We start from the raw sequence: 13145 nt of genomic DNA, 5'->3' as shown, positions 1-13145 counted from the left end.
AGACATGGCTTAAATCAGGAAGTTCATGGGAGGAGAAAAATGTTCAAGACAAGCAAGATTTAGGGAGAATTATTCAAGGAATTGTCCAGCAAACTGTCCAGCATTCCAGGTGGCTCAGCAAGCAGCAACATTGCCAGCAAAGGTCCCAGGGTCAAGTCCAGGCCCTGACACTAGGTGAACATTTACTTTCTGCTCTTTTAATAAAACCCCATCAATCGAAACTGCAAGATTATTACTTTTGTCACTGTAACCTGCATGTGGGATGTGCATAGACCCTAAAATTCGCTCTGCATAATATCTGCTAACCTGTTCATGAGAAATGTAATGTATGCCACCATCAGCAGTCACTGAGAAGACATAAGAAAAATTAATGAAAACTTGCAGAATATACTTACTAGTAAGCAAATGCACTGTGACTGTTTATGGCACTTAGGCTCCATTTACACCTATGCAGGTGCGACAGAGTGCATGGGGATTTTGCATGTTTTTGTGTGTCACGCCTAGGGCAATCTATTGTTTTTAACAGACTGCCCTATATGTGAATAAATGCACTAAAAAAATGCATGACCCTTTTAAAAAAAAGGCATTGCACCAAAATGTATAGTACTTTGTTACCATACATGCACGTATTGCTAGATGCATGGCGGTCCGCTTATGAATTAAAGGCGATGATGGGTGACTGAGAAAGGGTTGTGTTTTTTTTGTTTTTTTTGCATTGCAGGACAGCGCATGATTTTGCATGGCTTAGATAGAATTATGAAGAATCATCAAGAATTGGTGACCATCTGTTACAGCAAATCTTAGCAATTCAAAGTTATTTGACTGGATTGATGCTAATTAAGACTCAAAGCAATGAACCCTCAATGGTTATTTTGCTTGTAATGCAGCTGAAAGTTTAGAGCAACCTGGACATGGATGTCCAGTTTCAGTGAACTCAGAACATGATGAACACCACACTTCTGCAAAACTTTTATGTGTAGCTTGGTCAAGTTTAGGTTTGCACAAATCATTTAAATAGTGCCAACAATTGCAAGCCCATCCTCTAACACATAAACTAAATTCATTGAGGCACTGTTGCCAACTTTTCTTTCTGGCAAAAAAACTCAATTGGCTGTAGTAGTGATCATGAAGAGGGTAATAAGTGTTAAAAAAAAATGATGAAACACATTGCAGCCTCATCCCCACCTGCAGCAATAACACACCTGCTATTCTCCTCCTTTCCTCTAAAATCGCATTGTGTGGGCTAAATAGAGAAATGAATGGTCAGTAATCCTATTGTCACCAATTAGACTTCTCCTAACCAAGATGCTAGAGCTCGAATCAATGACATGCAAATAAAATGTTATTGTTTTACTGATAGCAAAAAAAGTAATATTTTATGAAAGATGTTCGCCGCTACCAAGTTGAACTTGTCACTATGCTCCAGGCTTTAAAGCTCCAGGTGAGGTAATGTCCAGTTGAAAGGCAGGTTTCTCTGCTCTAACTAGTTCACCACTAATTGCTATGCTCTTCAATTATTATTGATGGAAGATTTGAGAGATAAGGATTTTTGACAGGAGACATAAGTGTAGGTCTTTTTCCTTTTTCTCAAAAAAGAAAGAGTGAGTAATTTCAGTCTGTATAAAGTAATAATTTGTAACATAGGGAGAGGAAAGAGTGAGCCAGCACTGGCTTCAAGCAATCCTGTTCGTAAGTTGTTAAAGGTCAGTCAGAAGTCTCAGCCAAAAGTAAAGAAGAGAGAAATATGATAAAATTCTCAATTTTCAATGTCCCAAAGGTGCTAAGTCAGAATTAGGGATGGGCTCAGGAGTATTCGCAGCTCCACATGCCCCAGCCCGCCAGGAAACTTACATTGCGCAGCGCTAATCACAGGCAGTGAAACATTTCCCGACCCGTGGCTGCACAGATCGGGAAATGTCTCACTGCCTGTGATTAGAGCTGCGCAATGTAAGATTCTGGCGGGCTCGGACATGTGGAGCTGCGAACACGCCTGAGCCCATCCTTAGTCAGTATCTAAAGATGTGACAGCCATGCTGAGCAAGTTATACAATATCTCAATCCGTTAATTTTTGTTTATTAAAAATCCTATGAACATACAGCTTAAAAAAAAACATAATTACATACAGCATATACAAAAAAAAAAAATATATATATATATATATATATATATATATATATATTGTGGTATTAGGAAGATTATACTCATGTGGTAGGTGCTTTTTTAATGAGTTGCACCAGATCAAACTGTATTTTAGGGCATAGCAGCCCGCTTTTATTAAATAAAATGGAAAGTTCACATTGACATCAGTTGTCCATGCAGGGGTTCTTTCACATAAACGGTCAAACAAAAATACCAAGCCACCTGGCTCGCTTGTTGGCAGTACCGCTGCTATTCTTACCCTCCCTTCTTACAGTCCCTCGAACTGTGTTGTCCACTGGTCAAACTGTCTTTACTGGTTCACTTGGCTCTCTTAGCCTTTAATTCACAGAGCCCTGCTGCACGGCCCAGTCCTTGCCTCTGGATAGGGGTTCTCCTGACACCCTGATAGGAGCCAATGTGGCTCCTGGAAAAAGACCTCCTGTATATAATGACCCCGCACACACCTCTGTACTCAGACAGGCTGCAGACACCTGGTAAAATCTGGACACAGGATTGTACAGTGGGGACCCCCTTAAATTTTTCACTCTTTGTTATATTGCAGCCATTTGCTAAAATCATTTAAGTTCATTTTTTTTCCTCATTAATGTACACACAGCACCCCATATTGACAGAAAAACACAGAATTGTTGACATTTTTGTAGATTTATTAAAAAAGAAAAACTGAAATTCTGTGTTTTTCTGTGAATATGGGGTGCTGTGTGTACATTAATGAGGAAAAAATGAACTTGAAATGAAATGATTTTAGCAAATAGCTGCAATATAACAAAGAGTGAAAAATTTAAGGGGATCTGAATACTTTCCATCCCCATTGTAGGTTCCAATCCAGAACTACCGAATTCAGAGAAAACCAAAAACACAGCTTTCTCTGCTCAGTCCAAGAGCGTGGTGGAATATAGCGTACTTTAAAAAGTAATTGGATGAACAAGTGTATCCTAGGTGTCAATGGATACAGATCTACCCACATATTCATGAGGTTACAATGGATTTGTGAAAAAGGTGGGAGGATAATTTACAACAGGAATATGATTGTCTTGTTGATTGCGTTTTATGAACAACAATTAGCCAATATTAATAAGGAACTAGCAAAGGTTCTGAAAACTCTGCATGAAGGCAAAAAACCTCCTACATTCAAAAAGAGAAGGGGAAATGTGCATTGGTGGAAAAATGTAATAATTAATTAGGTAACAGGTAAAATTTGAAAATGGAGAGGGATAGATATGCCTGTGAGGCTGGCAGAGCTTACTGATGGAACAATACTTTTAATAATAGACCATCTAGGAAAATGAGATTTGGATATACCACACAAGAAGAAAGTAGTCAGTCTGAGTTGGAGTTACAGAGCGGACACTCTTCTGTCCCCCCCCCCTATCCTCCAAGACGTGGTGGACATGGTGGAAGGAGGGGTGGTTACTCTAAGGCACAGAAATGTAAGGATTTGACTTTAGATGAAGGTATATCAATGTATACATCAGATAAAGGGGGTGGAGGGGAATATGTTAAAAAAATGGCTAGGCGCCCACGAAGGGGCAGAAGGTGGAGGAGAAAGAGTTCAAGGTGGCTCAGATCCCCATAATGTGCGCCAAGGGGTATTTATGACAGTGGTACCCCACAAACCAGGAGGGGTAGTTCCACAACAAATAATCTCCTTGGAGAAACCAATCTACCCCTGAAATCCAGGGAGCATGACTCCATTCCCCCAAAAATATGGCATGGACCAATATGTTGTGAACAACAATTGGGAGGACAGGAAGACATGAAAGTTATAAATATATCAAGTATATCATTGTCACTAGCCCAAACCTCAGTTCTTCAAGGGTATGTCCTCCTTCCCAAACATGAAAGGGAACATTTTTGATGTGGGTAAAGACATATTTATTCATGAGAAAACTAGTGTTACAAGTTCTGCATTCCAGGAAGGCCAACCAGTCCCCTTTGGCTCAATTGAGGTTGTGAGACCAAGTGCAAGAGGAGGTAATTTTGATCAAATTATACTCCAAAAAGAGACTAAGTGGATTTTGGAGTTGGGGCTGGGGGCAACAAATCCCCAGGTTTGAATGACAGACTGTCCTTTTTGCCTTTCTTATGTTAACAGTTTATACGGTGGGACTGTTTTTGATCGTTCCAATTTACAATCCTCCTGTGTGCCAGATTATACTGTATATATGTTTTCATTCAAGTCAGTGCTTTTACTGTGTGCCAGCTCGGTTTAATTCACACAATATTATGTTAGTATTATTTTGCTAGTGAAGTTTTCCTTAGATCCTTTTTTCTTTTCTTTCTATTTCTATTATATATTCTATATAATATAAAAGATTAAAATATATATTATATTTTCTTTCTTTTAATTATTATATGTGGAATTTGAGGTTGGATTTATGGAGTCTTTTTCCTTTTTTTCTTTTTTGTATTGGCTTAATTATTTTATAAGTGTTACAGCCGCCTGTGTTGGTTTCGTGCATAAGTGGTGACATAATCACGTTGCATGCATCGTAACGTCATGGTGTGCATGATGACGTCATGATGCCACCATGCGCTATAAAGCCACGTCGTTATGACGCCAACGCAGCCATATTCAGAGAATATGCATTATATAAACACTAAATAAGCAACCAACAAACATTTGCTTCTGATGCAGCAGGCGATAAACAGAATTGGTATCAGGACAGAGCCCTGGGGAACCCCACTTATAACTCCAAATCATTTAGAAGATGCCACTATTTATAACCACTCTAGAGACCTGCCCCTGTAACCAGTTTTCTATTCCGGTACATACACTATCATAAGCGCCAACAGACCTCAGTTTGTGGTATAAGTGTTTATGGGGTACCAGGTCAAATGCTTAGATAAATAATATATGGATGGGTGGATTAGCATATGAAACATATGATATGTTCTGAGCACCTTATTGTGGAATCCACTGGTTTCCCATAAGAGCATTTTTTTTCTGCAAAGGGGACTGCCAAAGGGAAAGGCCCAGTGTGCATGGACCCTTAAGTTGTATGGGACCTCTTCTGGTAATATAAGCTGTTGAGTTGCACAGGATGAAAATGTATTAAACACAGGTAAAGTAGTTTTGGTATTTAATTCCTTCCCGCCAAGCGTATGCAGATGTGCGTACTCGGCTTTCGGGGGTTATACCGGGATGATGCCCGCAGCTGCAGGCATCATCCCGGTACTGTTTTTTAGAGCCAGCGATTGGCTTTCCAGGGATAACAACTGATGCGAACTGATGTGGCTAAAAGCCGCTCAGCTGTTCTACAGGAGGAGCAGGAGGGGACATCCCCCCTCCCGCCGCTCTTACCGGGCCTCTCGTTCCATCGGGAGGCCCGATCAACAATCTGCCCCCTACGGCGGCTATGGCTTTGTTCCAATCTCCTAATTGTAAACACAGAAGCGACGTCACTTCCCGTTTTCTCGGCTGCCAATGGCGCTGGTCTTAAAAAAATATACAGTATTCAGAATGCCGAAAACAGCGATCTGAATACTTTGAAGTGCAAAGGAGGGATCGGGGGTCTTTTAGACCCCCGATCCCTCCATAAAGAGTACCTGTCACCACCTATTACTGTCACAATTCCTTGTGAAAGCAATAAAAGTGATCAATTTTTTTTTTTAAACACAATTTATTAATATAAAAATAAATAAAATAAATAAGAAAGAAATTTTTTTTAAAGCACCCCTGTCACCGCGAGATCGCGCAGCAAAGAAAACGCATACTCAAGTCGCGCCCGCATATGTAAACGGTGTTCAAATCACACATGTGAGGTATCACCGCAAATGTCAGAGCGAGAGCAATAACTCTAGCACTAGACCTCCTCTGTAACTCTAACCTGGTAACCATAAAAAAAATGTAAAGCGTCCCCTATGAAGATTTCTAGGTACCATAGTTTGTCGCCAAGTGCGTGCAATTATAAAGCGTGACATGTTTGGTATCTATTTACTCAGCGTAACATCATCTTTCACATTATATAAAAAAATTGGGCTAACTTTACTGTTTGTTTTTTTTAAATTCATGAAAGTGTCCCTTTTCCCAAAAAGTTGCATTTAAAACACCGCTGCACAAATACCGTGTGACATAAAATATTGCAACAATCGCCGATTTATTCTCTAGATTCTCTGCTAAAAAAATATATATAATGTTTGTGGGCTCTAAGTAATTTTCTAGCAAAAAATATGGATTTTAACTTGTAAACACCAAATGTCAAAAATAGGCTTAGCCATGAATGGGTTAAAGCAGAACTCCACTCTCTTAATCAACATATACTGTATATAGAAAGCTATATTATACTTACTTGTTTTATTTTTTTACATTTCTATAGTTACTTCTTGGTTTCCAGATGGGGGGGGGGGCTTTCTCAGCTAAGCAGACCCTCCTGCCTGAGATAAATGCAGATGGATTCCAGAAAGTAAATGCTATACGAATCATCTGCCCTTACTCAAGATGGCCACGACCAGTATTGCTGTGGGGGTGTTTTTCAAAGTGATTTCTCAGTAAAATAAAGCCTGGAGACATATTGTAAATGGATGGGTGAGTTTGCTTTGAATAAAAAACATGAATTCATTCATTCATTCATTAATTGTGGTTTGTGGTGCTCAGATAGTATTGCAGCTAGACATGTGCAGAACGAAAAAAAATGTTTTGTTTAGTTTTTGTTATTTACATAAATTCTTTTAGTTCATTTCATTCGTTTAATTCGTTTTCGGAATTAGTTTAGTTTAGTTTATTCAATTTCAAATCTATTCAAATTTTTAGAATCAAAATTTGGATTAATTCGAAATGTTTTCGAATCAATTTCAAATACGAATAGTTTTCAAATTCAAAATTTTTTCGAATTTGAATGGTTTTCGAATTCAATTTTTTTTCGAATTTGAATGGTTTTTGAATATGAAAATAGTTTTTGAAGTCAAATCGTTTTCCAATTTCCAAAGAGAATAAAATAGAATAGAAAATAAAGGAATAGAATAGAAAAAAGAGAATAGCATAGAAAAGAATATAACAGAAAATTAAAGAATATAATAGTAAAACAGAACAAAATAGGATATAAAATAAAAGAACATAATAGAATGAAATAGAATACAAAAAAATTATTATTATTATTCGAGATTTATATAGCGCCAACAGTTTACGCAGTGCCTTACAGTGTATAAGGGGGACAACACAATTACAGTACAGTTCAATACAAAAGGTACAGGAGGGCCCTGCTCGTAGAGCTTACATTCTAAAGGGAGGTGGTGGTGGTACAAAAGGTAATAGCTGCAAAGAATCATTTGATGGGGGTGGCTCAGGTACAGTTATGTTAGTGTGGGATAGGCTTCCCTGAATAAATGAGTTTTCAGGGACCTCCTAAAGGTGGACAGGGTAGGGGCTGATCGGACATACTGGGGCAGGGAATTCCAGAGGATGGGAGAGACTCTGGAGAAGTCCTGAAGGCGAGCATGGGAGGAGGTGACAAGGGAGCTAGAGAGCAGGAGGTCTTGGGAGGAGCGGAGGGGGCGATTTGGGCGATATCTGCAGATGAGGTTGGTGATGTAGATGGGGGCGATGTTGTGAATGGCCTTGTATGTTATGGTTAGCATTTTGAATTTTACACGGTGGTGTAGGGGAAGCCAGTGAAGGGATTGGCAGAGAGGAGCAGCAGTCATGGATCGATTAGTGAGGTGCATTAGTCTAGCAGCAGCATTTATAATAGACTGAAGGGGAGATAGCCTGCTTAAGGGTAGGCCATTAAGGAGAGAGTTGCAGTAGTCAAGGTGGGAAATAATCAAGGAATTAATAAGTTGCTTTGTGGTGTCATTAGTCAGGAAGGGTCGAATTCTGGAGATGTTGCGGAGGTTAAGGCGGCAGGATTTAGCCAGTGATTGGATATGGGGGCTGAAGGAGAGGTCAGAGTCAAGGATTACACCCAGGACCCTGGCATGTGTGAAGGGACCAATGGTTGTGTTGTTGATATTAATGGTGAAGTCACAGGAGGGGGACCGTGAAGGAGGAAATATAACAAGCTCAGTTTTAGAAAGATTAAGTTTGAGGAAGTGGTGTGACATCCATACCGATATGTCATTCAGCAAGTTTGAGATCCGTGAGGAGATAGTGGGGGTGAGTTGAGGAGTGGAGAGATAGATCTGTGTGTCATCGGCATAGAGGTGGTATTGGAAGCCATGGGAGGTTATCAACTGGCCCAGGGAAGAGGTATAGAGTGAGAATAGAATAAAAAAGAAAATAGAATAAAATAGAAAGATTATAACCATCTTCTGAAATTTGAATAGAATAGAACATAATAGGATTAAAAAAAACAATAGAATAGAATATAAATAATATAACCATTTTCCAAAATTCAAATAGAATCAATTCGAATTTGAATAGAATAGAAAAGAATAGAGATACAAAAAGACGCCACTTGCTCGCATCTAACAAAGAGTACAAACAGGGCCATGGATAAATCCATGGAAAAAACCAAGCTTAACTTACCACCAGCCACTACTTACTTCTATTGCCAGCCATAGATGTGAGCAAGTGGCGTCTTTTTGTATCACTGTCGTGTTTTTTGGTCAGGCAATGCACTGACATCTTTGCTGCAATTGTGCTACATGCTGGGTGTTCAGTGTGCTCCTGCACCTTTAAGAAGGGGTGGCTCCCCTTCAGTCCACCTGCTCTCACCTATCCATCAGAATGCATGTGCCTCCATTGTGGGGATACTCATAAGTTACTGTTAGGTACCACAGATAACGGGGTGCCTTGACGAGGCTCTGTGGCTTAAGCATGCATTTGCAAATGTGTGCAGTCTAAACCCCTGCTTTTAACGCATACTGTTAGACAGGTTATTTGGTTGTCTGCGGGCTGGTGGTAAGTTAAGCTTGTTTTTTTCCATGGTTTTATCCATGGCCCTGTTTGTACTAGAAAAGAATAGAGTAGAATAGAATAGAAAATAACACAATAGTATAGAAAAAAAACAGAATAGAATGAATATAACCATCTTCCTATTCTAATCTATTCTTTTCTATTCTATTCAAATTGATTCTATTTGAATTTTGGTAAATGGTTATATTCTTTCTATTCTAATCTATTCTATTGTTTTTTTTAATTATACTCTTTGTTATTTGTTCTATTATATTCTATTATTTTATTTTCTATTCTATTCCTTTCTATTCTATTCTATTATATTCTATTATTTTCTATTCAAATTCAAATTTATTTTATTTAAAATTCGAATTTCGGAAGATGGTTATATTCTTTCTATTCTATTCTATTCTTTTTTTCTTTACTATTCTGTTATTTTCTACTCTACTCTAAACTATTCTTTTCTATTCTATTCAAATTTGAATTGATTCTATAATTGAATTTTGTGAATTGGTTATATTCTTTCTATTCTATTCTATTTTTTTATTCTATTCTTTTCTATTCTATTATAGTTTATTCTGTTCTTTTTTTCTTCTATTCTGTTCTTTTCTATTATTTTCTTATGTATTCGAATTCAAATTTATTCTATTTGAAATTCGAATTTCAGAAGATGGTTATATTATTTATATGTTATTCTATTCTATTTGTTTCTATTATATTCTAGTCAATTCTGTTCTTTTATTTTCTATTTTATTTTGTTCTGTTTTACTCTATTATATTCTGTTCTTTTATTTTCTGTCATATTCTTTTCTAGTCTATATTTTTTTCTATTCTATTCCTTTATTTTCTATTCTATTTTATTCTCTTTGGAAATTTGAAAACTTTTCTAATTCGAAGTTGAAAACGATTCAAATTAGAAAAGTATTTGAAATGATTCAAAAACGATTCAAATTCAAATTTCGTCCAAATTTTTTTTCGTTATTTTGGATTCGTTTAAATTCAGTACTATTGTAATTCGGAAATTCGGAACGAAATGAACTGCACGTGTCTAATTGCAGCCACTTCTGTAATATCTTACCCAAGCCCCAGGTCTGTGTAGAGTTATGAACTTCAGTCATGGGGCTGAAGGAAGCAAGCACTGGACTACAAAGGTAATGATCTCACAGCAGCTATGCCTTGCTGAGATCTACAAGTTCCTGTCCACAGATCCATGGATAGAGCCACACACATTTGTAATAAATTTCAGGGAGACGTTTCATGTCACACCTATAATACAGGTGTAACTTGAAACACTTTCTCAAAGGTGGACTATGTTTTTAACCCTTTATCTGCCAGTGCCATTTTTGCATTATTTTCACTCATGTTTTTCGGTCTTAAGATTACATAAGACACCAAACATTATATATTTTCTGAAAGCACACATACTAGAGAATAAAATGTTCCAATTGTTTATGTCACGTGATATTAGTGCAATAGCTTATGAAACACAAAATTTTAGTAAAGAATACACTAAAATGACTTAAAGGACACATAAACACAATATATTACCCAATTTTTTGGTAAAAATATAAAAGGCTAGGTTGTGCTGAGTAAACAGATATCCAACATGTAAAGCCTTAAATTTTGTGTGCCCGTGAAATAGTGACAAACTTCACTACCTATATTTTCCATAGGCAATGCTTTAAAAGCCCCTACAGGTCATTAGTTTATTGTTAAGTGTAAAAAAATGGGTCTAGAATTATTATCACTCTAGTGTGTATGACAATATGTAATATGGTTATCGCAATCAAAGTTTTTGTGTAGACAGGCACAATGAGTGCATTTACATTAGTCCATGCGTGTGTGTGTGTGTGGGCAAAAATTTGGGGAAGGATTACATTTTTTTTTCCTTGGTACATCCCCCCCCCCCCCATGGCAGTTCCCAGATTTTAATGCCTTTTTGATAGTAGTAAATCTCGCCCGAAAAATTGGCAGAATTTAACATGATTTGCCTCATATAGACTTCAATAAAATTTGCCCCTAAATTCCTGTTTCTCTGATTTTTAAATACAATTCAACATGCATGGAACCTGAGCAGGACCCCAAAGATTGCAGCTATCATTGTAGTAGTGGCGATTAGTACAATGATTTGCAGCTTCCCCATTGGACCATCGGGTATGAGTAATGCATACTTGCATTGTGCCAAGCTAAACCAATATAAATATGCTATACCAATAATTCCTGGAGTTCAGCTTTGATGATTATACTTACAAAAAATGGAACCCTTGAAAATCTGAATACCACAAGCAATAATAATATATTATTTGAAGTCACGTCTTACCACAGGTATGGCCATACCAAACTGCTCCTTTGCTTCATTACAGAATCCATAAGGTACCAGTTGGCGAAACAATCTATTAATTCCATGAGGTTTGTTAGATAGAGGAGTGGTCTCCTTGGCTTCCCCTTTGTGTCTTGTCATAGTTCTTGGAGATTTTCATTGATAGATTGAAAATGTTGTAGATCTCTTACACTAAAGAATCCAGTGATAGGTGAATTGTGCGCTGACACACTGAGTATTTGATAAGGCTTAGCCTGGAGAAGTGAAGTGTTAGAGAATTCTTCTCTGCATATTTCACAGAATGCACCCAATGGGAGGAGAACATACTGTAACCTGATCATCAAGCAATGCATATCAGTAATCTCTCTATGGAAAAAATAGAATTCTGTTGATGGGCAACTACATTTTTATCTAGGCATGGATGCATTGTTAAAAAAAAAACACAAAACAATTAGTTACAATTAGTTGAAACTGAAGATTAGTAAAAAAAATAAAAAAAAATATTTTTAGCACATTATGTTTAGACCTCAAAAGTTCTTCTTTTGATTGGATCTACTAATACAGGGAAGAGTGGACACATCAAATTACAAATAGATGGCTAACATTAGTGTTATATTTTTTATTCCAAGATGTTATAGCACCTTAACAGAAGAATCTGTTAATTGTTGCCTAAAACATGTTGGCCATAGTAGTGGAACTTGTTTTTTATTATTTATTTTCTGAAAGTGACCTAAGGCAATGTACCTTTTCTGTGAAGTAAATTGTTCTTCTGTCAGTTGTAGGAATGCAAATGTCAGTCACCAAAGTACTGAGCTTTTGTGCACAAGACATTTGTATCACTGATATACACTTAATGAAACATGAAATAAAGACTTTTTATAGAAATGTTATTATACAAACAGAAAATACATAGTTACATATAGTTACATAGTAGGTGAGGTTGAAAAAAGACACAAGTCCATCAAGTCCAACCTATGTGTGTGATTATGTGTCAGTAATAATTTTTGCAATTTGAAATCCAGATCAACCTGAATGTATCTGAAGTTAAGTATACTAGTTTAGGATATCCTTGTCTACTTTTATTGTCATTTTCAACAGTAGCGGCAGAAAGTAGAAACTTGAAATAGTAAAAAAAAAAATTCTACAAGAAGCCTCTTCCTATATAGAAAGCCTTCAGCAGAGGTACACCTGGACACAGAAAATACAGGTAGGCCTTGCTTACCTAAGAAAAAGAATAAGCTATTGTGCTGACTGGAACCCAAACGTCATTAAACAGGGCACATAAGAGGGCCAGGAGAGTGGTAGGGAACACTAGGTAAAGTGGATGCAGCTCCTCTCAGATTATATCTTAATCCTAATGCACATATAAAACACAAACACAAGAGGGCACCTCCATAAAGGTGTAGCAATTTACAATAAAAATGCACTCACTAGAAAAAAGTGGATCACGTGTCACAGACCCATATGGTCCTCCATAGGATCACCAAGATGCTGCAGAGCCTTGAATACCTACCAAAACTGGAAGCCGGCACTCTTTAGTCTTATGCCCCGAACACACGATCGAATTTTCCGACAACAAAACCGTGGATTTTTTCCAAAGGATGTTGGCTCAAACTTGTCTTGCATACACCCGGTCACACAAATGTTGTCAGAAATTCCAAACATCAAGAACGCGGTGATGTACAACACGTACAACTGGACTACGATGGGACTATAAAAAGGAAGTTTGGGCTCCTTCTGCTAATCTCGTGTTTATCTCGTGTTAGTAGAAGTTTGGTGAGAGACGATTCGGCCTTTTCAGCCTTGTGCTTTTCAGCCTCGTGCTTTTCAGT

General features: G+C 37.5%; 1 protein-coding gene across 1 annotated transcript in view; it reads right to left on the bottom strand.

The window, feature by feature from the left end:
- LOC141128073 (multidrug and toxin extrusion protein 2-like) overlaps nucleotides 1–11466 on the bottom strand; it is a 373391-nt gene extending 361925 nt beyond the window's left edge. Inside the window, exon 1 of the mRNA XM_073615140.1 lies at nucleotides 11314–11466. Coding sequence (XP_073471241.1) covers nucleotides 11314–11454 — 141 coding nt within the window. The 5' untranslated portion in view covers nucleotides 11455–11466. The remainder of the gene's footprint in view (nucleotides 1–11313) is intronic.
- Between the last annotated feature and the right edge of the window lie 1679 nt (nucleotides 11467–13145).

The sequence above is a fragment of the Aquarana catesbeiana genome, linkage group LG02, assembly GCF_042186555.1.
Source record: "Aquarana catesbeiana isolate 2022-GZ linkage group LG02, ASM4218655v1, whole genome shotgun sequence".
In the NCBI taxonomy this organism is placed as follows: domain Eukaryota; kingdom Metazoa; phylum Chordata; class Amphibia; order Anura; family Ranidae; genus Aquarana; species Aquarana catesbeiana.
Note: the sequence above shows the minus strand (reverse complement) of the source record. Positions and strands in the feature narration are given on the sequence as shown.